At 39.3% G+C, this 27,952-nt stretch overlaps 1 protein-coding gene across 1 annotated transcript; it reads left to right on the forward strand.

Moving 5' to 3' along the window:
- Nucleotides 1-27,952, forward strand: RHOBTB3 (Rho related BTB domain containing 3). Its single transcript, XM_059492139.1, has 13 exons — nucleotides 1-37; nucleotides 513-765; nucleotides 1,070-1,286; nucleotides 8,734-8,926; nucleotides 10,730-10,881; nucleotides 11,687-11,798; nucleotides 12,614-12,982; nucleotides 15,227-15,339; nucleotides 16,899-17,010; nucleotides 19,125-19,298; nucleotides 20,477-20,643; nucleotides 21,787-21,883; nucleotides 24,445-27,952. The coding sequence occupies exons 1-13, from the start codon at nucleotides 1-3 to the stop codon at nucleotides 24,558-24,560; spliced, it is 2,112 nt and encodes a 703-aa protein (XP_059348122.1). The 3' UTR covers nucleotides 24,561-27,952.

The following is a 27,952-nucleotide window of genomic DNA, read 5'->3' on the forward strand; positions in this document are numbered from 1 at the left end:
ATGAACGCTAAAAAGTCCACGCGGCATTTAAGAAATTGTATTGCTAATAATCCTACTATTGAAAAGGTAGATATTGTTTAAATACTAATTTAAAAAAAAGTTTACTTTAAAAGAGGAAGTTTACACTGCTCTCTCCTTCGGCTGTGACAGCCCCAGGTCCCGCCCCCGGTGCAGACAGGCGGTGCGGGGATGTTGGTCCTGTTGGTGCGGGGCGGGAGCCGGCTCTGCCCCAGCGCTTTCCCTGCCCTGCTCACCTGGCGCACCTGCCCTCGGCGCGTCACCGCGCTCTGCCCATCGCCGCTCGGGGCTGCCTGACGTCAGGATGCGGGGCCCGGGACCGCCCGGCCGGACGCGGCTTCGCCTTCCCCGACAGCGCCGGGGCACCGCGCCCGCCGCAGCCCGGGCTGCTGCTCATCCCCCTGCTGCTCATCCCCCTGCTGCTCATCCTGCTGCGGCTGCAGATTCTGCTGCTGCTGCTCATCCCGCTGCTGCTCTTCCTGTTGCTGCTGCAGATCCTACTGCGCTCATCCCGCTGCTGCGGCCGATCCCGCAGCTGCTGCTGCAGATCCCCATCCTGCTGCTGCCGCTACTGCTGCAGATCCCCATCCCCATCCTACTGCAGAACCCGATCCTGCTACGTATCCCAATCCTGCTGCAGATCCCCATCCCGGTGCTGCCGCTGCTGCTGTTGCTGTTGCTGCAGCTCCATCGCCCGGAGTTTCCCAGCCTGGCCGCAGCCGGGGCAATGCGGCAGGAGTCCCCGAGGTCACCGCGGCGAGGCTGAGCCTGGACGCCGAGGAAGGAATAACAAGCCAAACCCGCTGGGGATTTGAAATGCAAGAGGCCTTTCCAAGTTTCTTTTCCACTTTGCTCTCACCCTGCTGTTGGATTTGAGATCATGTATGTGGTTTTGCTGTTGATTACGGGAGGGTGTTAAAATCTAGGGAGGGAAGAGGATTCAGAGGGATTAATATGTTAGTTTTGATTTAAGGGGATTTTATTTTCTTTCCCCTTATCCCTGCCCTTCATCTTTGTTAACACAACTTCGTCTTTATTATTTTTATTTTAGGTCGGTTAATATTGTAGCTTTTGGGAATGAAAGAGATGGTTTTTCTGAGGACAATCAGCAGCCCAGCCTGATCTGGAGCTATCTCGGGAGAAGTGCTCTCATTTCCCAGATCGACAGCAGCTTGTCTGCCAGTCATGTTGGAAACCCAGTTTTTACTGAGTATCAAGCCTGCGTATTTGGAAATGTCAGACTGGTGGTGCACGACTGTCCTGTCTGGGTAAGAGATCCATCTCAGTCTTTTTAACTACAATTAACAGTGTGAACTCTTTTAGTAAAATGAAATAATGTTCTACTTTTAAATGGTTTTCATTGTTGTGGGATTTTATTTGTAGTTTTATTACTGCATTTAGTAAAAAAGAACTTTAAAAATGTAACCAGGCAAATGCTGGGAAATATCAAAGGTGCTATAAAAAGGTTCTTATAAACAAGCCTCTGCTTGGCCTCCCCTGTAATAAGGTGTTTTTTTCAACCATATTGCCCAGTGGAAATTTTGTGAAAGACAATCCAGAAGTAAACAAGAATGTCTTGTAACAATGCACCATAAGTTCTCTCTCCAAATATTTGCCAATAATAAAATGAAATTTTCTGTAAATAAAGGCAGTAAGTTTTCCAGCTGTGAAAAATAACAGATTAAAAGATCTGATTGTTTATATATTATATATTATATTAATTATATATTATTCATATAATAATAAAGGGAATAATTTTACTCCTCCTACAAAGAATAATCATGTCTTAACATTATTACCTTTATCTGATGGTAAATAACAAAGATTTTGGCACTGTTGCTAGTTGCCAGCACTTTTGTCAGTAAGTGAGAAAACTTAGTTTGGAGTGTGAGCAGATCAATGATTATGTAAGAAATGATACTGATAATCTAAATTAAAACATATTTAATGACTACTTAGCAGCCTTAAAAAAAACCCCTCAGTTTACCAGCTTTTAGAAATTAAAACAATAATCAGTTTCAGCTCCATAATTCTATTCTTTGGGTGATTTTTGTACTCCTGTAAGGGAAACCTTTTGTAGAATCTGCAGGAGCCATGACAGCTCCATGAAATTATCAGAAGCCAACAATCTTAAAACTAAACAATCCAGTTTAGCTGTCCTTCTGCTCTTTATTTCTTTTTGCCAGCTGCTTAAAGACACCAGTTCAGATGGACTGGAGGATCCTGTTTCTAATCTGAAGCTGCATGTGACCTGCACGTGCAGTTTGCTGGAGTCACCGGAGCGCAGCAAAATCTCCTGAATATAAATGAAGTCTGTAGGGCTTTGGAGGCTGTTTCAGAGGGATGGAGGGAGGTGGGTAAGGGAGTTGGGAAGGTGAGTGGGGGCACCTGGAGAAGGGGAAGCAAGGACGTAGATTGGAGACAGAGTTGGTGTGTTTTTACATTGCTTTAATTGCATTTGGCCTTCTGCAGATCAAGGTTGTTCAGTTCTGGACACCTTTTAATTTCTGCCTTTCAAAAGTTAGCTTGTTGTTGTTGGAGTCACTGCATTTCTGTGTCCTCAGGTTTTTTTCCCTCTATCAGTTAAAGGAGGCAGGAGATATATTACTGAGAATGTTGAGGACAAATTAGCATGTTTCTCTACGTGGAAGACGCATCAGATATCAGGACTGGACTCTGCAGGAGATTATGTGTCGTGCATAAAGCAGTGTCCTTGCTAGGGTAAGGCAAAGCAGGACCATTTCCCACAGCCTGGGTGCTTGAGGTTCACTATATCACAGTGGATCCTTCAGAGCTGCTCCTCTGCCAGCCTGGGGAAACAGCACAGAACAATTCAAGATGTTGACAGATATCGCCTCAAGCCATATTCTGCATGGAAACGATCCCTGTTTCGTCTTACCAAAACACAAAGGTGGTGGTGTCGTGGGCCCTGCAGTATTTCAGCCTCTAATATCTGAGGCCAAGAGAGATTTGTATTTACCTGGGATTTGTACCTCATCTAGATTAAACCCAAATTATTAAGGCAAGAGAGTCCTAGACATGAACTTGGCAACTGAGTACACTGATAGCTGTGAGTCTCAAAACTCAAGGGTGCCCAGCTGTTCTTTGTCTTCCACAGCCATGAGTCTGGAAAAGCAGTGTTGATGTGGTTTCACTGAGTAGAGTTCCAGAGAGAGTGGGGGGATCCTTTTGCACGGCAGATTGTGGTGCAGTTTAATTTTATCGAGTTTGAGTCTGCTGCTGCACCTGTCTGTCAGCCCAGGATACTGCTCAGCCTTTTGAGCCTGCAGGAGGGTCAGCAGCTCAGGTGTCTTTGGGAAATCACAAAGGTAAATTCATGTTTGCCAACATGCAAACAAAGATAAATTCATGTTTGCCAACATGCAAACGAGCGTGTTGTGAGCACCTCTCCTTCCCCTGGCAGCTGCAGGGTGCAGGAGGGAAATGCTGACTCTGGGGACTTTGCAATGTCACAGGGCTATAGAGACAGCAGTGGAACACCACACTTTTCAAAATCTGGGGGCAAAATGTCAGGGTTTCCAAGGCCAGGTTGCTCTTTGTGTGCTGCTCTCAGGGTGTCCCACTGTGGCTTGCTCTGGCAGGGCTGTGTGCAGGGGACAGGAGCACAGAGCACTGACATCATTGTAAATCATGTGGCCTGAAAATGTTTTCTCAAAAAACGCAAACCTAGGGTAAGAGAAGACATAAAGAACTAAGGAAAACACGTGTGCTAACATCTCTGCTGAATACTGTGGTTTTAATAGCTGATCAGTTGCTAATGTAGCCTTAAGCTGCTCTATAATAAGGCATATTGAATAAGAATGACCCAGTTTTTCTAATTTTTCAGAGGTGAACCTCTGTATGGAGCTAATAAATCAAAAGGAGAAATTCACAAGATGAGTTTTAAGACTTGCTTTGGAAAACACTGCTTTAATTAACAATCTGTGTTAGATTTGACAGTCTTCAGGACCGAGATGCCATTTTATTGACCTACCTGTATTTTGCAATTCCACTTTACTCTGAATTCATTTAGGCTTCTGCAGAAAAAAATGCAGGCAGAATTTTTAATATCTAATTAAGTTAATCTTTCTCAAGTTCAGAATTTAGCATAGTATAGAAGCTGTAATTCATGTTTTGATTCACTTAATTGTAGTGCTGGAAAATAAGTGGCAAAATAACAAGTCCTTTGTAATGTTCCCTGCTTGAAGTAAGTCTTGTCCTCCCCTCTCTTACCTGGAGCAATACCCTAAGGATATGAGAGTGTTTCTGTCCTGGCCTGGGGGTCCTGCTGCAGTTTTTAACTTTTTCTACTAAAACCCACCTGGTTTTGTTTGTTTGTTTTGTTTTTGTGGCTTTTTTTTGCTTTGTTTGGGTTTATTTTCCCCATGAGAAACAATACCCCCCCCCCAGAATTGTTTTATCTTTCTCCTATTGTATAAAAACTGCTTCTAGAGAATTACTGACATCATCAAGCACAGAAATGTTTACAAAAGGGGAATATGGAGCAGCTGGGTTTTGGAGATCGTCTTGTGCTGGGTTAGATATTTGAAGAGGGGGGCATGCTCTGCTGTGTCTGCTCAGTGCCTTGCACGGAGCTGCAGACCTCCATGGGGCTCACTAATACACAAATTTATTAACTGCAACTTAAATATATTAACCACAATTTTGAGAAGGGGCTCTGTGAATTTTTTTTCTAGTTCTCCCTTTCAACAATCTCTTTCCCTGAACCTTTTTATATTTTTTCCTTGTTATTTACTGTACCAACAGGAGTCATCCCTAAAACACTGTGAGTTTTCTTATGTCAGCAATATCATCCATAGTGTAGTTTTCTGTCTTTTTCCTCTTTATCCTTATCCTTATGCTGGCCAGCCCTTACCATGTCTAAAGGTACAGGAATCTGAGCCATGTTCAGATTTTATTTACTATTTTTAGAAATCTAGACATATTGCTGCTTCAGTAAAAAAAATGACAGCTAGAAAGTAACTTTTCATTTTTCAGTAGGTCATCCCTCCTCATTTTTAAGCTTGAATGGCTGAAGTGGCAATTTACAACAAATTATCATATCCTGGTAAAAAATACTATTAAATTCATTTATGAGAGGATGACAGAGGCCAATATGATCTTCCTTTGTTTTTTGAGGGGGATGTTTAGGGGGATTTCTGGAGGAGATACTTCCCTCTGTGCTGTAGATTACTTATCTGAGTAAGTTCAGGGGACGACTAAGTTTTGGAGAGTACACCCATAAAGTTTGTCCTGCTGCAGACCTGATAAGAAACTGCAGAGGAATCTTAAAAACAGAGAAGGCTGTGGTATGTGGTGTGGAGGACATCAGTGTGAAGAAGGTTTTGGTTGTGGAGACTGGGTCTGTAAATGGATTATAGAGAGGGATAATTCTCCAGTGTTTCCAATGCAGTTCTCTTGGATCCTGGGGAAATCCCAGGGGAACATTCCTGCGGGGTGTCCAGGCTCCCTTTTCCCCACAGAGTGGTTGGCATTGCTGCTGCCTCAGACCCAGGGCTGGGGTGGTTGGACGTGGGGACACTTATGAGCAGAAAGAGCGTGGGCATTGCAAGGGTGCTTGTGTGAGGAATTTCACTGCCGTTCAGAAAGGCATTCATAAATAATTTTTAACAAAGCAGGTATTGTTGTCTTCTGGGATCATGCGATTTTGTAGGAAAATCATATCTTCAGTGCCTCTGAAAGCTTTATTTTCAACACTGAGTCTTGAGAAGTATAATTTACTAATGGCAAGAATGTGTTATGAGACACTTAGAATGCATGCAAGGAAAAAAATGAAGATTTTTCCTAGTATGTCCTGAGTGGAACAGCAACAGAAATATAATTAAAGTTATAATTATTAAGGTCATAATAAAATGACCTTAGCTGTACATATACTTCTTCCTTTAGCCAATGTCTGACTTGTGAAATGGAGCAGGAAACATGATGAGGAGTAGCTGTTACAAAAATTTCATACATGGAACCTGAAATTAAGGTTATTCCTGAATCTGAATGGCTGTTCATCATCTGATGGCATTCCCCCTGTCATTTTTGCATGAAAGGTTCCCTAAAAGCAATAATGAAGGAGGCTCTAGATGCTCTGTCTTAGGCATGTCTTGTGCAAAAAACCCATTGTCAGAGATATTTCTGGAGGATTTTCATGGCACATGAGATTTACCTCAGTTCTACCCCTGAGTGAGTGGAAAACAATATATCAACATACCACAAAACCAATATACAAACAATATAAAAATACATATATTAAATTCCATAGGAAGTTTCCATAAGCATTTTTTATTACTCATGCTTAAAGCTGTGCAGTTGCAGTGTATTTGTGCACCTGTGCTCTACTCTTTGCTTATGATACCACCCATTGTCTCCAATCTTGTAGAGATGGGCAGGTGCAAATCTGGGCTGATCTTGAAAATGGTCAGCTGGAAGGAAATTGCAAAGGAACAGATGTGCTTTCTGTCTGCCAAAAGAACAGAGAAAATAAATAGCCCATGTTATTTTTGGGGTTGTGTTGTATTTTTCCTTTAAACCTTTGTTGTGTTAAATGCATGCAGCTCTGTTAAAAAATCCCCATTGAGATCTTCATCAATTAAAGTGTACTAAAGCTTTCCCTTGAAAATTCTCGGTTTTTGCCTGCTTGTGTGATCAAGTTCTCCAAATGTCCATCTAGATGGCTGTCTCTAAGCACTGTAGCTGGTAGTCCTACTTCTAGAGGCGCTAAATGTGCATTTATGTGTAAATGTTGTATCATTAACCGGGCCTAAATGATTGTATTAAATGCTAATTGACACTGTCCTTACCCTGGGTTTATAATAGTCTCTAACTGAGTTGTCTCAAAAAAACAAATATCAAGAGCAGTGCACTTGACCTCCTCTATTGTCAACATGGTTAATCATGTGAGAGCTATTCCTGATAAATTGGTAATTCCAGTTTACTTATTGCAGAACAAAAGCTTCTATTACAGACATCAATGGGAATGTGAACTGTAATTTATTTCCTGACTTATTTCTTTGTAAGGTCAAGACCTGAATTGGGAATGATGTGAAGTGACACTTTAGGCAAATACTCGCTGACTTTGACTTCCATCAAGGTCATGCTACTTCTTGTAGTTAAGAGCATTGCAGCTCCCTCACCAGATTTCAAACAATGACCCTTTTGAAGTGGTCAAAAATAATTATGTTGACAATGCAAGCCATGCCACTTGTTGATATTACTAATCTTTTATGTACTTCACTCCCATTTGTAATGCTCTTATTTCTGTACTTGCTTTACAAAACTCAAATTGCTCCCCACTACCAAACTTTTGAGTTCTGCCCTTTTGTCACTTTTTCTCCACTCATTTATTCCTTTTTTCACACTGTCTGTATTTCATTACTGCTAATTTCCCCTTTTTTCCCCTCAATATCCCAAGTTCTTCTAGTTTTGCCTCACATGCTATGCAGGGCTGCCATAGAATCACAGAATCCCTGAATGATTTGGGTTGGAAGGAACCTTAGAGATCATCTCATTCCAGCCCGCCCTGCCATGCTGGGGAGAGGCTGCACAAACATGTGCTTGGGAATTGTTAGCTCTTTCCTGCCATGCACAGGAACACCTTCCTCTAGACCAGATTGCTCAGAGCCTCATCCAACTGGGCCCTGAGCCCTGCCAGGGATGGGGCACCCACAGATTCTCAGGGCAAACTCTGCCAGGGCCTCACCATCCTCTGTATAAAAAATGTCTGTCTTATATCCAACCTAAATCTACCCTTTTTTAGTTTAAAACCATTGTCCCCTGTCCTATCCCAACAGGCCCTGCCAAAAAGTTTGTCCCCATCTTTCTTACAAGCCCCCTTTAAGTACAAAAAGGGCAAAAAAAGCCTCTCTGTTCTAAGAGGAGATAGTATTTCGGGTCATTGGGGGTTTTCTTCAGTTCTCTGGACCACTTCCAGACTTCTCTCAAGAGTTTTCAATTCAGCATACATTCAAAGCCAAGGCTCCCCTGGTATTTATGAGCTACCTGCAGGTGAAGCAGAAATTGTGGAATCACAGTTCCGTGACAGATATACAAGTAATAACTGTATATTGCATGTGGATACAGCGCAGCTGTAAATGTACAGAATATCAAACAGTTTTAGAGGTTAAGTCCTCAGCACAGAGCAATGAAAATTTGAATGTGAAATTGAAAAAGAAAGTTTAGGTATGTGATTTAAGTCCTTATCCTGAAGACATTAACACCTGGTGAAGCTATGTAGAAGCTCTAGGGACAAAAGTCACACTGAATTATTAAGTTTGTATTTAAAAGTTCATAGGTACGTAGGATAATTCTGTGTAACCCTTTCTCTAAAATGATGTGATTATTAATGTTTTTGTATGTGTTGCTGAAAACATCTACCACTGAAGGTGTTTTCATTTCCTAAAGGAAACAGTTTTAAAGTTAAGTAATTAAAGCAGCAAAGATTCTTCCTGAAAAGAGTATTCCCTGATAAACCCTATTTTTAATTCTTCTGACAGAATTCCTGAATTAATGGAAAATATTTATGATTTATTATAACAAACAACTTACTCTCCAAACAAGGAAATTACAAAGCAGGAAGTCTGCTCATTGTTGCATGTCTTCAAATAAGATCTAATCAGACAAAAACAATTATGTAGAGTTTTGCATTAAGAATATAGAATATTTCATCTTTAAGTCAATTCTTGATCGGTGTTTTTTTTTTCTTTTTAGGATATATTTGACAGTGACTGGTACACTTCCTTCAGGCTCATTGGAGGAGCTGATATTATTGTGATTAAATACTCTGTCAATGACAAGACTTCATTTCAAGAACTAAAGGACAGCTATGTGCCAATGGTGAAAAAAGCACTAAATCACTGCTCAGTTCCAGTAATAATTTCTGCTATTGGTGCAAGAAAAAACGGTATGTATCCAGCCTCCTGTAACAACAGATAAAATCTCATTTGGAAGTTGAGTATAATGTAATTTCAGTAGAAGCTGGCTATTTTTCCAAGCTGCTAACAGAAACAATTAGTCTGTCAGGATGACAGTAATATGCACATGCATTTTGGCTCTCTAGACTGATGTGCTGGCAAGAACACTGTGCTTAATTAACCTCAATAATGATAGGCAACCTATCCTTCTTTGATCTCTGCAATGACTCTTCTTGTGGAGCCATCACACATGAGGATTAAATTTAGTAATTTGGATTAAGCAACATACATTTGGGTATAAAGTATCTCTAGTGTATGAGATTAAAATTATATCCAGCATTCTGAAAACACTGGAGAGTGGTTGGGAAAAGCCTTGAAATTCTTTTCCCAATTTTCTTCCTAAAGCAATGAATGAAAACTACAAGCCTGGCTTGTCTTTTACTTCATGATACTTTACTAAAACAAGTGGTTCTGAGCATCCCTCCTTTTAATAAGAGACATGATGAATGTATATGTAGATATTTGTTTTGTACTGTACAGAGAAATATTAATCCATATGAAGTATATCCTCTGTGGATGCTCAGTGTTGCTAAGGTCTACTTATAAATCTTTTAGCTCAGTGACAGATATAGGACAGTTAAAGAGCTGCATAACAGTTAAATATTTATTTTCTTCCATTTAGTAATTCAGTGATCATGACCAAGAACTTTCATGCTCTGATATATACAGGAGTAATAAATCTCCCATTCTAAATGCTAGGTTTTGGTAAATTTTTTGTATTCCCCAAGCATTTCCTTACACTTTATGTTTAAGACCAGGATATCACCAAACTCAGTGACTCCTCTAGTGGTTATTTTTTATTTTCCACTTAGTTTTTTTTCTCTCTTCCTCCCTAAATAATGTGGCCATGAGAGACACCAGGCTGGACCTCTGGGTTTACCCTGGGACCTGTCAGAGCAAACTGCTGTGCACACACAGAGCCCTTTTGTTTCTAGGAGATATTTGTGAACACAGCAGTTTGCTCATACAGATTACTAAGATCTTAATCCTCTGTAGTGGTAAATGTTGATGCCAAAACAAATGATTAACAAAACCCAGAAAAAGCTGTTTTATTATGTTATCCATAGGTCTAGGCAGAGGACATTAGCAGGGAGCAGGCACAGCACATTTGAAAGCACATCCATGGCTGGCACATTCTTACTGTCATTAAGCAAAGCTGACCCAATGTGGCTGGAAGATTTTTAACATTTAAATGGCATAATCTTAAAAGTTCCTATTTTGTGTTTTTAAAAAATGTATGTGAAATACATGTAGATGAATCAGATCCTGCAGTACATACAAACCCATCAAAGGTTGGTCTGAAGTGGAAATTTTCTTCTTTCACTGCTGTGTGTACTTCCTGCATGGACAGGCCACAAGAATTGAGTAGGTTTAAGGGTGACATTCATGAATGATAACACCTGCAGGCTAGTACAAGACCTGGGCATGCAAAGCTATTGAGCCAAAGCCAAATCTGGCATCCATAAGTCTGCCTGAACTCTTCCAACTTAACAAAATCAATAAAATAATACTAATGTAATGTATTCAGTGGTTTGTAGAGTGACTAGTGCTTTGATTTGATTAATATGAAGTTGGGTTTTTTCTGTCATTACAGATTTCTTACTATAAAATTCCTATGTTTTCATTTCCCTCTTTGTTCTCCTATAAGTAAGATATCTTTACAGTTTTTTCAGAATCTAAGAATTCTGCATTATTTGGCCAAAATGGTTATTTTCCATGACTGTTTACCCCAGGAGTGCCCTGCACCTGTCCCCTGTGCACTTCAGACAGGAGGAGCTGTGTCACAACCTCTGAAGGAGTCCAGCTTGCGAAGGAACTCGGAGCCACTTACCTTGAGCTGCACACCCTTAATGACTTCTACATCCAGAAATACTTTGGAGGAGTGGTGAGTGAGAATCTGCAGCTTTGGAAGCAGGGTGGAACATGCATGAGGTGCTTGGCAGATGTGAGGGCTTCAGAGAGCCAGGGGAGGCACACCATGGCCCTTCCACCAAGTGTCGAGTTCCCACCAAGGCAAAATTCAAGTTAAATATTAGAAAGAAATTCCTCCCAGTGAGGGAGGTCAGACAGTGGGACAGAATGGTCCAGGGGGCTGTGAGTGTCCCATCCTTGGCAGTGTTCTTGGCTGGGTTGGAAGGGGCTTGGAGCAACCTGATCTGTGGAAAGTGTCTCCATTGGAAGAACTCAATGGTCTTCAAGGCACTTTCCAAGGCAAACCACTCTAGGATTCTGTGAGTCTATTGTGCTATCTGAATTAGTAGTACCAAGGCTGCTCTGGTTTCAAGTAGGAAGATTTAGGAAAGCTATTGGTTGCATTGCAGTAAGTTTTCCTCTTGTATTCTTGTCCTTTTATCTTGCTGGCTAACATCCAGCCGAATGAGGCCACTCCCCAAGATAGAATTAGCATCTTAAGAGGTCGGTAAATTGAATATCTTTGTGTCTGTCAGTTCTAGGAAGATTAAATACACAAGAATCAACCACAATCATTTGAATAAATAGTCTTTTAAATTGTGCTAGTTCTATCTAAATATGTATGGTAGCTTCTCAGAAATGAGTTTTGGTACTCTCCTGGATGACTGGTAATAGTGTCAGCAGCTTTAGACCTGCATACAGAGCCTGTTATACCCCTAATTTGATGTATAGGTTGTTATTAAGTAAGTTTTTTTTTTTAAAAATATTTCTTGTCTTAGCTTGAATATTTTATGATCCAAAGTTTGAATCAGAAGTCATCTGAAAAAATGAAGAAAAGGAAAAAGATGCAGAAGTGCCGTCGAGTCCAACCACCTCAGCTTGAACAGCCAGGTGCTCATTGATATCTGGTCTCTAGTATAATTCCTTATGTGTGTCACTTTCTTTGCACAATCAGTATATTTTACTACATTTTTTAGTAACAATTGTTACTATGAGCTGTGTTATCTATTATCAGCTGTTGCGGTTATGTTGCATCACCTTTTAGTGATATTTTAATTTACTTGGCGAGAGTTGTATGGCAAAATATAACATCGCAATAGATTTCTGGTTTATTTTAGGTATAACTAATAGAAATGGTTTCCTGGTGGACTTACGAAAACATAAATTGATAAAAGCTTTACATAAAGTCTTAGCAGACAGATTAAAAAAGAAAGTTGTTAGAGCATGAATTATTACTCTACAGTATAATCAGATAGTGTTTTTGTTTGCTGCAGATGAAGCAAAGGAGAGAAGTACGCACCTGTATGTGATTTCTGAGCAGCTGATGCATTTGCTCAGTGAAAGAATTACTGACAAGTAGTTACCTATAAACCTGTAGTTGTCTCTTCTTCCATGTTCTAAAAATTTGCTCAGACCTCTTAGATTTGGAATACACAGTCAAAGTTTCTTTATAGTGTAATTTTCTATAGAGGGCTCGTGAAAGGACAGACACTAACTATTAAACTAAGTGTTTCTTATCTTACTTACTGTATTAAATATTTGAATATCTTGAGTATTTTACTCAAGATATTCAAACAGCATATAAGAAATATTCTTATTGAATGTCTCTTTTAAAAAATAAACTGACCTGATAAGGTCAGTTGTCCTGTGGTTAGCACTTGCTAAGGTTGCAAAACTTAGGTTTTACAGCCTGACTTCTTTTGCAGAAAAGATGCCCATCCTAAAGGGTGAAGCCTCGCACTACAACGCAGACCTGCACAACCTGCTCTGCTGCTGCCAGTGTGCAGATGTGGCCTTCTACCCCGAGGACCTCAGCACGGTGGTGGAGGCTCACAAGATCATCCTGTGCTCTGTCAGCCACCTCTTCATGCTGCTGTTTGGGGTGAAGAGCCCGTGCGATGTGCACGACGCCTCCGTGGCGCAGCTGGCTCAGAGCCTCTTCGCGGTGCAGGCCGGGGATCCCTTCCCCTCCTCGCCCCAGGGTGTCCCACCCTGTGTCCCACCAGTCAGGGTGGTGGTGAAGGACTCTGTCTTCTGCTCTTGTCTCCCAGATATCCTCCACTTCATTTATTCAGGTACCTGCTGGGAACAGATCTGGCAACTTGTTTCTTCCTATTGTCTCATGAAGGAATGTGTGCATCGCCCTAAGGAACTTGGCTTTGCTGTTGCTAGATGATGTCTCACCTTGTTTCCACATCTATTTTATCCCTTGTGATCACCATGCACAATGAAAACACCACCACCTATAACAAAAATTATGTTACTTGTCATTCCAGATTTAATGGACCTAAATTAAATTAGTCCCTAGGCTAACATCAATAACATTCAAAATTATGCCAAAACAAATTTGGAGTTTGAGTCAGTTTCAGATCCTAGGCTTTTAAAATATTGTAAATGCTTGCATGTTCTAAACACAAGGGCAAGAGCGCAGAGTTGCTTAAGGAAACTCAAGTAATTTTTATTCTGAGTATGGTGCAGCTGAAGAGAAAACAGTGAAAAAGTGGCTGGACTGTGGAGACCTCTGATGTGTTGCATGAGTTCTGCTTCCAGTTGGTACAGTCTGTGACCTCACCTACCTAATGCCAGCTATCAAAATGGCACTGATATTTGTTTAACTTTTCAGATGTTGCTTAGAATTACTCAGCAGAAAGATCTGGGTTTTTTTTCTAGAAGTAGCTATCGCCTGTTTGTTCTTTGTAAAATATTTTTCAACCTGTCAGAGAATCTTTCAGCTTTCAGTTGGAGTTTTTACATCAAAGACACTTTCCAAAATAGTAACAAACATAAAGAATAGATGAAGTTTTTCACTGAATAAAGATGCATGAATAGATTAATTTTTTTGTTCTTATTTATTTGAGCCAAGGATAGGGGATGAAAACCAGATTTTCAGCAGGTAATGGATAAATACAATATTTTTAATTCATAGAATAATTTAATAATTTGTGTTGGAAAAGACCTTTATGATTATCAAGTCCAACCACTAACCCATCACTGCCAAGCCCATCACCTAAACTGTGACCCCAGGTGCCACATCTTTGAAGTGCCTCCAGGGATGGTGACCCTACCACTGCCTTGGGCATCTTGTTCCAGTGCTTGACAACCCCTGAGATGAAGAAATCTTCCTGATACTGAATCTAAACCTCCCCATGTGTAACTTGAGGCTGTTTCCCCTTGTTCTGTCACTTATTACCTGGGAGAAGAGGCTGTCCCCAGCCTGGCTACAACCTCCTTCCAGGCAGTTGAAGAGGGCAACATGTTCACCCCTGAGCGTCCTTTCCTCCAGTCTAAATATCTTTGTAAACATCTTCATCTGTTACCATCTACAGCTTGGGTTTAGTGCCTTGTGTGCGCTAATTTTCCTTTTTTACTTTCCTTCATGTCAGCCAAGGAGCTGTGAAACTTTGCAGTTGCAGGCAGAGCTCTGCTTTATGTTTTGGTGCCTCTGAGAGGTGGAGGCGCTTGAGGTAGAGGTAGAGGCTGAGAAGAGAACAAATAATGAGTTTTCAGATTTTCAGGGCTGTGACATGATGCTCATGAGGTTATAAACCCTTAACCAGTGTGGTACAGATGGGAGATAATTGAGCTGAGGATGCTGTGTGCTGTAGATGCTGATTGAGCCTCTTGACAGCATCAGCTGTGCTGAGTCAGGCTTGTTACTGAGCTCGATCTATTTCTGTCTCCTTCTTGTCCTGGGTTAGAACTGAAAGAAAGTTAGCACAAAACCCCACTTTGCCTCTGAGACTTACTCCAGAAAAGTGCATAAACTATCTTTGTTTTCACTCTCTTAATTTTTCCAAGAAAGCTATTGAGACACCTCAGGGAATATCAAGGCTTTGACTGCAAAAACAAGAATAACAGAAATTCTACTGTAAACTTTGTGCTGATTTTAGCTGTGAGGACTAAGAATGTAGCTGTGCATTAAATTTTTCTAGTTCCGACCCCTACAGAACAATACAGCCAGCAGCATGAGCAGAAGCTAAAAAATTTCTACAAATGTTGAAACATGAAGGATTTTTTTTTTTCTGAATCTCTACCTGCAATTTGTAGTGACTGAACTGGGAGGAATTAATAGATTGAGTGTGAAAGCAAGTGAGATTTTATAGTCTGTTGGTACTTGGTTACACTATAAAAAGTACCATAGAAATTTAATGTGCAAAAATTGCATTCTGCCCTTCCTAAAAGCAAAGATCGGGCTGATTTATGTGCAAGCCCCCTACCATTTCTGCAGGATGTGTTTGACATTGATGTCATCTTTCCTCTGCCTGCTGAGGCCTGTGTCTTGCTGATTTATAATCTGTCTCCCCCTGGTTTTGTGGTAGGTGCTTTCCAGTGGGAACGATTAGAAGAGGACATAAGAAAGAAGCTGAAGGATCCAGATAAAACAGAACACGTGCTTGAGAAAGTTAAATGCATCCTGAAAACTCCAGGAAAGGTACATCTAACTCCTTTGTGTCACTATTAGTTACTTAAGTTTTTGAGATATTGTTTTGTAGACAAGGTTTTCCTGTCAGTCTTTGTTTTAAAGTCACTTTGCATTAAAGAGCCTGTACTTTTTCATGCTTTCAGTGAGTAGTTTGCAGGCACATACACATAGATCCTGATGTAACATCCAGAATTAATGTAATTGGTAAAAACCACACAAGCAGGTATTCTAAAGGGATTACTCGTATTCGCAGCTTTAAACATTGTCTGCCAATATGATTATGTGTTGCTAATTCCCATGTAATAGAGGCTGCCCAGGAAAGATTTGCTCCTGAACATAAGCCAAAAGTTGGGCTTCTGCAGTAGATCCAGAGAAGGGTGGTTTCTCATATAAATGCTGTGTTGTGGAAAGTTGTCTGTAACTCAATATATTTAAGTCAGTAGAAGACCACACAAAAATTGTAAAATATTATTAAGTTAATATAAAGTCACCATGCAGAATTAGTTTTAATATAGAATGAGTTTTTACAGACATTTTTTCTTGGAGCATATACATTCCCTGATAATACAGAACTTGCTCTAATGATTTCTGTTGATTTAGAAAGGAAAACCTCTCAGATTCTCTAGGAACAATACAATATAGACATCAAAAGGTCACTGGACTGTTTTCAGCTTATGACTGCTTTGTTTTAGGCTTAGCAGCCCTTAGAGCCCACAGCTAAAACATTTATAGGTTTGGCCTTGAATAGCCTGAAGACTTTTAAGATAGCAAGCCTGAGCTGTTGTAGTTTCTTTTATTCTATTTATGCTTTCAGAGTACTCTTATTTCTCATTTAAGCTTTTTTATTTTTGAAGCCAATAAGAAGGATCTGTGATTTGTCTTAGTAAAACTAAAAATTTTATAAATTTAACCTTTTAACCATAAATTCAACCTCATCTGAATTTCACTTGTCAGAATCTAGCAACACGATTTTAATGCAGTTCCTTTTGTCAGCTTTAGGTTACACTTTTAAGGTAAGAAAACCAAAATTGAAAACTAACTGGCAGTACTGGGTTTTGGAGGGCCTTGACACTACCAGGTTATTCTAAGAGGAGTCTGTGCTCCAGCCTGTGAGCTCCCTGTGCCTCTGTGGAGGTGACTCCAGGGCAATATAAACACCAAACTTGCAGCTGCCTTGCCTTTGTACACAGCATCACACTGCGGGGTGGATGTGTGTCCCATCCCTGCTCCCCCCAGAGCCCTCAAACCCCGTTCTGCTGCAGCATTGGGTCTGCACAGGGAATGTCTGCAAAGGTTGGGACTCCAGAAAACTGGTGAAGCCCAACCTGCCTGTAGGGGCTGGATGGGGGAGGTCAAGAATAGCAAACTTTGGTGTGACTGTGAGGGATAAGAGACCCCTCAGAGCTGCTGCACTGCAGGGAATAGGAAATTAGAAAGCAAAAGATGATTGCAGAGGAATGCACATGCCAGAAGCTGTTGTTTATTTTCCCATAAAAATTACGTTCCATAATATTTAGTTCTGTGGGCAGCCACACATGACAGTGTTTAATTACCAATTTATTTTTCAGCTAAACACTGTAAAGGACTGCAAGTCTCACCAGATAAAACGGCTCTATAATACTTCCCTCAGGCTATTCTTTAACACACCTGTGCTGGCTGATGTAATCTTCAAAATACAAGGTACAGTACCACTTGGCATCCATCCTTTACCCTTTTTCCCCTCTTCAAGAATGCGGGACATGGAGGTGACCGTGGCATCAAAACTAAGGAATTATGAGTGCTTTGCTGTCACTGTGGAAAGCAGGGAAAGCTTGTCCCTGTGGATGCCCTGCACCATGGTTCATCTGGGCTGAGCCTATGGGAATTCCTCTCCGTGATTGACATTATTTTTTATTCTATTTTATTCTGTTTTGTTTTACTCCAAATGTGCTGCAGTGTCAGGATTCAATGTTTTGTCTGGAAATTAAATATGTTCATTGTTATAACTAAAGATGCAGTGTGAGAAACATGTTGCATGCTTTTGTAAGAATAAGAATGAGATGTTTTTTAAAAGCTAACACTATTTCTTAGTCTGTCCATACTCACCCTTCATGCAGAAATGGCCTTCTAGAATTAGATAATTATTTTCAGATGTATATTTCAGGGACAGATATGAAGCATTAACTCCTCAAATATAAGCACAGGTCAAGGAGACTCTTTCTAGATGTTCTGTTTAACACACAGAAAAGACTGCGCAAAAATATTGTTGTAAAGGAGAAGAAAATACTGATTTTGACCTCAATGACATGAACAATTCACCTCAGTGTCCCATTCCTGAGAGTCTTTGCGGGAACTTGACTCCTTTTGCAGCCTTTTGCAGCTTTCCCAAAACCCTCTAATTTTATAGATTCCCACACAACACTATATATTTTACAGAAATAAACCCCAAATATCTGGGTTGACGAGTATTTTTAAAAAGCATGCTTATCCACTAAAAAATGTGAACTGTTTTTCCTAATAATTGATACATCTTCTAAATTTTTTTTTCTCAAATTCATCAATCAGAGCAATTGTATCAAAATTATATGACTACTAAAGAAATTGAAGGCCCTAATCTTAACCAGACATACAAATTTGTAAGGTTTTGAGCAATTCCTTGGATACTTAGCATTGCTTTGAGTTTTCTAGCTTGCAGAAGTATGGAAGCCAGGAAAAACTGGAGCCCATTGTGTCTGTGTAGAGACACAGAGCGTGACTGGACATCTTAATTAGTAGATGAGTGTCCATTCACAAGCACATATAGGACATATAGCATGCAGCTTAGACATTTTGAAAGTGGAAGTACAGGAGGTAGAAACAGAACAAAAGACAAAAAATGCTAGAAGATTTCAAAAAATTACTCAGGTACCAATGTTGTGATTAAAGACATAATTAAAACAGTAACTTCTTTGTAAGTATATGCATTATATTGCATGTGAGTTGATCTGTTTATTATAATTTTGATTAAAACATTTACATCCAACTCTGAATGCTCATTTTGGGTTTGGCTGCTGTCCTGACTGGCACTTGCTTGGCACTTGTTGCATACTGAGCTGGACTGCTCAGTCCAGGTGGACTCTGCAGCCCAAAAGGCCTCTGCCATCCTGGGCTCTTGGCCTCTCCACGTCTTCCAAAGACTGTAGGAAAGCAAAGGGTTCACTTGTAAATAATAGAAAATTGATACATTTATGGGAAAAAATCATCAGTGGTTTTTTCATAAGACAGCCATTCAGGAAATTCACTTAGTCACAGTATTTAATTTAGTTAAATTTATACTTACTGGACTTAATGGAATTTCATCTGGAAAAATTTGTCTTTCTCTGCTTTCTTTGGTCATTCTATACAAACATCACTTACCAGCAGGGTTACTGGTGCACATAAATGACTCCTCATAGAATCATTCAGGTTGGGAAAGACCCCTAAGATCATCAAATCCAACCATTAACCATTTGCATAACACTTCATAATATGGCATATTTATGAAATGGGTTCAGTTTGTGTGAACAGATTTATTCTATTTTGTCTATTCTCAGTTGGTTTAGTCTATTGCATTTTGACTTAAATAATTCTTTGCTTGTTGATTTTGTTTTATTTTATTATTCATTATTCATCCTAACCAGTATGCAGTGAGCGTGTTGTTAGTCATTGTCAACTTTCAACACTTTAATCACGTTCAGTGGGGTGAAGACCTCCTAAGAAGACATGAACTTTAAAATGAAGATACTTCTGTGTTGTATAAAATCATTGTATATTGATTTTTGTCTTGCATCCTGCAGGTGCAACTGTTCCAGCCCACAGGGCAGTTCTGGTGGCTCGCTGTGAGGTTATGGCAGCAATGTTTAATGGTAATTATCTAGAAGCAAATAGCATTCAGGTTCCAGTGTATGGCGTTTCCAAAGACACTTTCCTGTCCTTCCTAGAGTACCTTTACACTGACTCCTGCTGCCCAGGTAAGGAAATACTGTAAAATACAGTTCTATATCTGTAATTCATTTTTCCACAGCAGGGCATGGGTAGAGAGTAATGTAGCAGCGCCTATTTGATTGAAAAATACCAATATTTGAATGTGCAATGTCTCGAGAAAGATAATGTTTTTGTATTGTGAAATAAAAAAAGAAATCCGTACTATACAAGTAAAATAGAAAAAATATTTCTAATAACATTATTTATTTGCTTTGTGCTCACATAACAAGACTCAAAGAAGTTTCAATTTCATTTCTGATCCATTATAATATTTGTATTTTTTTTTTTTTATGTTACAGTAATACTGCTTTCTAGTCTGGATTCTGTGTTAAATTTAAAAGTTGTCATTTCTTGAACACACATATAGCTGAGTGTATTATAAACAAGGCTAAATTGCAGGAATATCTTATTTATACACATGGTTATTTTATGTGTATGTCTACCCAGAAAAATATGCCAACAGGAGTGTTTTGCAAGAAAAATTGAGCTAAAATATTATTTATGTCCCAATTTTTATCTTTCTTATGAGAAGAAAATCTGAATACTAAATCTAAAACATTATTTAAATTTTGCTTATTTTTCCATGATATAATGAATAAAAGATATTGTGATATGTATTTTTGCTTTTGTTTTATTTTGAAATAATTATTCTACCTTATTCTTAGATATTCCATGTTTCTCTTTTCACTCCACCTAACATTTCCTTGTTTATCAGTTTAAAAATGCAACTACTGTGCTACATTTTAAAAAAAATATTGCTCTTTTTTTTGTCTTTGGACTTTTGGCTATATTTTCTTGTATCATAAAAATGCTTTTCTGAAAGAGAACTTAGCTAAATTCACTTATTCCTTCTCAGTTACTCTAAATAAATCAGCAGCACTTGACTCATCATTTTCAAGATCCACAATATTGACAGCAAGTCTTTACACCCATCTGCCAAAAATTTCTAAATACATTTTTTCTTCTTAATTGTATAGCTTATCTGGAAAAATAAGGTGATACAGCAAAAAAAAATTATAATAATGAAAAAATAAAACAAGGTGATCACAGGAGTCTGATTTTGTGTTTGTTGTTAGGTATTTAAAATTCAGCTTAGTGAAAAATAGCTTTGATTATCTTGTCAGAAAGGTAAAATACATGTAACTTGTGTCTTCTTGTTTTTTAGCCAGTATTCTCCAGGCGATGTCTCTGCTGATCTGTGCAGAGATGTACCAAGTAATGAGACTCCAGCATATTTGTGAACTTTACATCATCACGCAGCTCCAGAGCATGCCTAGCAGGGAATTGGCTTCCACAAGCCTCAGTATTGTTAGCTTGCTCAAGAAAGCTAAGGTACTCACTGTATATATATCAAATGAGAATATATATGTTGACTGTTATAAGTTGTTTCAAAATTTTTAAAAATATTAAGAGCAATTTCTGTTCCTAAGGAAACGTGTTGGTATAAAATCTGTTTATTAGGATAACTGGTGACACAAGGGTGGCCAGAAGAAATCCTTCAGCCTTTAATTGCTGATTATGCAGTTACAGAATCACAGAATTGCCTCTACCACTGTACCCAAGCCTGCTCCAGAGCTTGACAACCTTCACCATGAAGAAAGCTTTCCTGCTATTCAACCTAAACCTCCTGGCACAACCTGAGGCTATTTCCTCTTGTCCTGTCACTTTTTATCTGGGAGCAGAGACTGACCCCCCAGCTGTCCACAGCTTCCTTTCAGGGAGTTGTAGAGAGTGATAAGGTCTCCCAGAGCCTCTTTTTGTTCCAGGATAAAAACTCCACCTCCTTCAGCTGCTCCCCTTAAGATTTGGGCTCCAGACCCTCTAGTCACACCCTCATCTCTAGAATTCCTTTTATCATGGACACACTGCAGTAATTCAATTTAATTACAGCTTCTTCCAGGAAAGATGGATTTCAGGCAAGTAAAGATGCGCTCACTCTTCCTTTAGACAAAAAAGAAAATTATGTGGTATGGAGGTGACAAAGGAGTTCCAACTGCATAGAATATTGAGAGAAATGCATAGAATAAGGAAAAGAAAAGATTAGATGCTTAAAAAAGAGAAACAATAAAGACATGTTTGGAAAACAGAAGAGGAAAGTAAAAATTAGATTGAAGGATATTGCCTTAATCAAATAGGATTTAGTGCAGAAAGAGGAGATCACAGAACCAACATGACACATTCCTTCCCTCCTTCCTGTGAAGTTCTGTCTCTGTGCAGATGTCAAAATTTCCAAATTCATGATACCTCAGGGTTTTTTTTCTACCCCTGGGAGAGGGACTTTGTTGATTTGTTCTTGGGTGTTCACCTGTTTATGTATTTCCATTAAATTACTTTTCTTTCATTATCTTCTATAGTCAAATCTTTATTTAGTAAATTGCTTCACAATGGAAACCAGAAATATTTTGACATGTGAGATGTGGTTATATTTTAGACATGATAGCATTAAGAGTTTTTTTGTCTTCTTTTTTCCCACAGTTTCACAATTCTGATTGCCTTTCAACTTGGCTTCTTCATTTTATTGCCACTAACTACCTCATCTTCAGTCAAAAGCCTGAATTTCAAGAACTTTCAGGTATTTTTCTGTTCATTTTGAAAAGACAAATGTTTTTATGTTTTGCTGAGATAAAAAGTGATGTTCTGGATTATACTATTTTTGCATGAGAAAATAATTAAGGTTTCTTTAGGATATTCCAGCAGGATGTTTCACCACCCTGGCATGGGATCAGCACACAGCATGACACAGCCAGCATTGCATCACCATTTTTATGGGTCCTGTTGGGATGGCCAGGTTTCCTACCCATAACTGAATTTGCTGGACCAGTTTGGTCATTGTATGTCAACCCCTTCATATTATCATGCTAATTTAAATCAAGGTAATGGGTCATTTTTGATACTTCTTCAAGTGCTGGTTTTTAAAGGGTCTTTCTTTAAGAAAGTAGGATTTTTATAGTATGCTCCAGCAGATCTTATAAAATTAAAAAATTATGGCCCATTCAAGTAAATAAACCCACCTTCTTCCAGGGACCTGATATTTATTTTTCCAAGCATTTGTATTTGTTTCTGGTAGTGTAACTAGAATGTTTTGCTCATTGCCTGTATGATTTTCATTCACCCTGATGAGGGGTGCATCTCTTTGACCTGTGGCACCTCATCACCTCGAGGTTCAGGACAGCAACACAGCAGCAGGCAGCAGCTCTCCCAGGGCTTTCCAAGACCTGAGACCTTCACAGAAATGCAGAATTAGCTGAGTTGGAATAACACACAAGGTTCACTGAGTGCAACTCCTGGGTCTGGACAATGCCATCCCCAAGAGTCACACCATGGAGCATTGTCCAAAAGCTTCATGAACTCTGTCAGGCTGGTGCTGTGACCACTGCCCTGGGGAGCCTGTGCCAATGCTGAAATACGCACTGGAGGAAGAACCTTTACCTAATCCAGCCTAAACCTCCCCAAGGAGGTCTGAACAAAACTTCAGGCCATACCCTTGGAGTGTCTGCCCCTCTTTATCCCATCTGCCCCATCTTCTTCCCCTCACAAGGAAGTGGCAGACCCCACTGGGGTCTCCCCTCAGTCTCCTCCAGGCTGAACAGACCAAGTGCCCTCAGACGCTCCTCACACAGCTTCCACTCAAGGCCCTTTGCTGCCCTCCTTTGGACACTCTCTAATCGTTTTAATGTCATTCTTACACTGTAGTGCTCCAATCTGCCACAGACTTGAGGCGGTGCCATCCCAGTGGGCAGCAGAGCAGGACAATCCCCTCCCTTGCCTGGCTGGCCATGCTGGGCCTGGTGCCCCCAGGACAGGAATGTCCCTCCTGGCTGCCAGGACACTGCTGACTCGTCATCAACCAGGACCCCCAGATCCCTTTCCAGGGCACTGCTCTCCAACATCTCATTCCTCAGTCTGTCCATACATCCAGGGTTGCCCCATCCCCGGTGCAGAGTCCAGCACTTTTCCTTTTTGAACTTCCTATGGTTGGTGATCACCCAGTCTTCTAACTCACTGAGGCCTTTCCGAAGGGCCTCCCTGCCTTTGAGGAAGTCAGCAGCTCCTCCCAGGTTTGTAGCATCTGCAAACTTGGTCAGTGTCCTTTCCATAAGTCTTCCATCTGGGGCACTTATGAAGATGTTGAAGAGCACAGGGCCAAGGATGGAGGCCTTTGGAACCCCACTAGTGACAGGTCCCCAGTCTGATGTCCCACCAGCCACTGTAACCCTTTGTGCCTGACCTGTGAGCCAGCTGCTCACCCTTCACCTGATGTGTTTATCCAGCTGTGGGCTGGACATTTTGTCAAGAAAGATCCAGTTTTGGTGAGAAAACGTACCAAAAGCTTTACTGACCTGCAAAAACCTTACATCAACTGGCTTCCCTTGATCGGTTAGGTGGGTTACCTTGCCATCGAGGAAATCAGATTTGATTAGCAGGATATTCCCCTGAGGATTGCAGCCCTGCCTTGTGCCCAGGTGAGTGCAGTTTGCCTGCCCTCAGGCTCTCCCAGCTGTAAACTCTCTGCCTTCATCTGAGGCCCTCAAGGAGCAATGGATGCAAGCTGACTCTGGAATATCTGGGGTTAGGGAGATGAAAATGCATCTTTCTGCAAATGCAGAGAAGAGTAATCTACACAGTATGGGTAAAAGACTCTTATATGACTATGTCAGTGATTAAAAACTGTATGCAATAAGAGATTAATGTCTTGCTGGATTCTTAGCTGAACTTCTCACCTTGCTTTCTGTACTGATCTTGAGACAAACTACCTGTACAGGAATTGATATACCCTGCTTTATAGTTCTGCAGTATAAAAAAAATCCTTGCATACTACATATGACTGTTCTCTAAGAATAAAGTATACTCATCTTTAGAAATATCTCTCTGCTCTCCTTAATAAGTATTGTATTCATTTTTTCAAAAAAACTTTTTTATTACTAACTTAAAAATAAGGAAACATTGTGTGATAACTCTTACCTCTGTGCCATAGTAGAGCTCAAAGCAAAACAGGCAGCACTCACCTTTACTTTTGTAGTTGTATTTATATCTTTAATGGTTTTTTTATCTATTTTAAAATACTTTTTATAGCCTGTGCATATGTGCTCTGTGTCTATATATTACATTTAATTCCTTTATTTCTTTTTCTAGTGGAAGAGCGCAATTTTGTAGAGATGCACCGATGGCCTTCAAACTTGTACCTGAAGCAGCTTGCTGATTACAGGAACTATATCCACTCTCAGAAATGCCACTGCACAGTAATGTAAAGAGACTGAGTGCATACAAAGTACATTTCAACTGCAAAATTTCAGATTGGGGATTATACCGAACAAAAAAACCATGTCAAGAGTGAAACCTGATGCTCACCTCCTCTGGAAATTACAGACATTCTTTGTTTTGCTAACAAATCACTCTAATTTTTACCTTGAAGCATTGAGAAATGTATGTTGAAGATTAATTTTAAGCACAATGACTTCATATTCATGGGGATTAAATGTATTACAGGACAGTGCCGTGACTGGCATCTGCTCCCCTTTCTAATTTCCTTTGTGTTTATTTTATTGTTTTTCATGGTTGTTTGTGGCTGCTAAACTGAATCTGACTGGTTTTGTAAATCTGTGTGTCATAGAAACATAGGAGTACAGTAGCAGTGCAGGGAAGCTGAAAAGCCAGGTCATCATAAGTTCTTCATATACTTCAGGATGCAAAACTTTTCTGCAGCATTTGTTAGTTCACAATATAATAGGTAGGCTTAAGAAGCATTGTAGTTACTGTTAATTTATTACTCCAGAGAAAGCCTGTAGTTCTGTTACAACCCTATGAGTACATATTTTAATTCCAGAGGAATGCCTATGCATCATGGTATTCTCTAGTGCCTCCAAATATCTAAAGAATGACATAATTTTTCCTGCCAGTATGTAGGAGAAGAAAACCTGTTTTCACAATCTGCAGAACACCTTTGTTAGTGTGGCCATATTGTATTTTATCCCGTGAGGATTAAAGAGAGGGAAAACTATGTATGCTCAGAGCATATATGTATGGTACTGATGGACAGGGAAGAAAGGCAGAGGGGTCAACAGCCTTTCTTGGGGTTTGAGCAGAAAAACTCACTAGTAGAAGTGGCTTTTTTGGGAAAAGTGTGTCTAGTAATCATAGTCACCACAATAAATGTTAGCTGTGCTGGCCATGACGGAGGTGACCCTCACAGATTTGGGATGTTGGCTTTTGTGGTGGGACTTGGAGCTCAGACCTCCCCAGCAGGGACTCAGTTCAAGTTTAGTTATCATCGTGTGCTCGTAAGCTACACCGTGTGAGACAAACCTAGCTGTGGATCCTTTCGGACACAGGAGAAAAACCGAGAATATTATGACTGGCATGATCCTTGCAGATGCTATTTATCATTTTCTTGACCAAAACAACTTGTCATGCTGCTGACTTGTATATACATGTGCTAATGCCAAAATTAACTGAGCCTTTTCCTGAGCATAGGTGCTTTTCTAGAAGCAAAATCTAATCAAGGAACTAAACACCTCATTATCATTCTTGTACTTTCAATTCTGGCTTTTCATCTGCCTTTGTAATGTGGTATGTAGCCTGAGACTGTGGCATTTCTGCCACATCAAATGTATCTGGAAACTGCATCTATGAGAAGGTGTAAAAACAAATTACTGGAGCTGAATCTTTTTTTTTTTTTTTAAGGTATAAGAATTGTTATATTTTTCAATACCATTTTCTAGATAAATTGTTCTTTTCAAATTCCATTCTAAAGTCATAGAGATTTTTTTTGGTGATACTTTGCAGAACTTGAGAGGGTGTTTCCTTCCCTATTTTTGTATACACACAAAATAAAAAAGAGTTTATGACTCAGCTGGCTGCTGCAGACTCAAAATTCCAAGGCTCCTTTTAGGCAAGAATGATTTAAAAAAAAACCAAAAACCTGCATCTGCACATCCTAAAGTTATTTAAAAGATGAATAAATGTATATACATTTTGCATATAGGGAGCCTAAAATCTAGAAAATGATAATGCTTTTTCAGGATCATGAAAGAAAACTGAAATTATTAACAAAAAAATTAGTAGGAAAGTAATATGTATGAAACTTACACCTGAAAAAGTAGTTTTTATAGTTATATAGTTATTAAAAATTTAAGCAAAAATAAAATTACTGGATAGATATTAATAAAACTGTAAGTTCTTTGAAGCCTAAAGTAATGAAAAAATTTGTGCATACAGTTAAACTACAGCTTGTCTAGATGTCTGATAGCATCCTTGGGTGCTTCTACCAGAAGTCAGCTCAATTATCAAAAGTAGGGATTAAATGCTGTATACTGACAACCTGTGCAAAAGTGACACAAAAGCTCTGTGAATGTTAATCTAAACTTCATGTAGTCCTGCATCTCTAATATTTTGAAAGCTTTCCCAGTTTTTTCACTAGGAATTAGTCTGTTGCCAATGATTTGTGTGTAGATAACACATAAGAAAGTACTGGTTTTAATATCTGTAAATGTTTTATAGGTATTTAAAAATAGGCTTAGTGGAAATATAAACACTTTATATCCAAACCAGAGAAATATTTTGCTATTATGCATTTTAGACAGTGATAGCCACAGGTTTTATACAGACAAGTTAGGCAGTATAAAATATTTAGTATTTATTCAGAGATTCAGAGATTAATGCTTACTACTGTTCAGACAATAAACCAAGTTTCCATTTTACTGTGTATCCCCATAATGCTGCCTGTATCAGGTGCAGATGTGTTGTACTTGCAGACATACACCATCTGATAAATTTTAAGTCTTAGAAGAAATCTTACATTCTGAAAGATGATTTTCTGTAGAAAAGAATGTATATGTACCTTAGAGCTATTTTTAAACCTTTTTTAGCATTTGGAAACATGACTGAAAGTAGATAATGATGCTTTGTGAGTTGCTATTCTTAGTTGGTTTTAGTGGAAGCTTTAGGACTGTATCCATCAGAGATAGTCAGGAATTAGGGAAGTACTGAATTTGGTGTTTATTTAAAACTGTGTATGGCATAAAGTAAAAACTGCTTTGATATAACCCCCCACCTTATACTATGGTATAAAGTAAAAACCAGGAACCAATTGGAAAAAAAAGTTATTTAAGGAAGTGGTTTTTGAAAAATAGAATGTTTTGGGAATGCTTCCACTGGTTCCAACGCCTCCCAAACTCCCCTGGCACTGGCAGCATTCAAATGAAAGAAAGAGGTCGGTGGTGAATTTGGATGTCCCTAGGCAGTACCTATAGCATTTCAAATTATATATTTAGGCTTAAGTTTTAGACTTAATTTTTGCTATCCTATATATGTGTGTTCTTGTCACAAACTAGCACTAAGCTTTATAGAGACAAAAAAAATCTTTTCTGCACTAGTAAGGTTTTCCACAGGATAGTCAGAAAACCTTTGCTATTGTTCTTAAGCCATGGTGGTGTTGATTTGAAAAAAAAATACACAAAAACAAAACCAAACCAAAACAAAACAAAAAAAAAACCCCACCAACCTGTTAGAAAAAATAACTATTTTATTAGGCATGTCCTGAAACACTTGTATGTTTTTCTTTTAATGTACCCTGACTAAATTACACATTTTTGGATTGAATGTGTAAAAATTTTGATACAAAATTAAAAAAAAAGTTCTCCTA

This window comes from Ammospiza nelsoni, chromosome Z (assembly GCF_027579445.1).
Source record: "Ammospiza nelsoni isolate bAmmNel1 chromosome Z, bAmmNel1.pri, whole genome shotgun sequence".
NCBI classification, from domain to species: Eukaryota; Metazoa; Chordata; class Aves; order Passeriformes; family Passerellidae; genus Ammospiza; species Ammospiza nelsoni.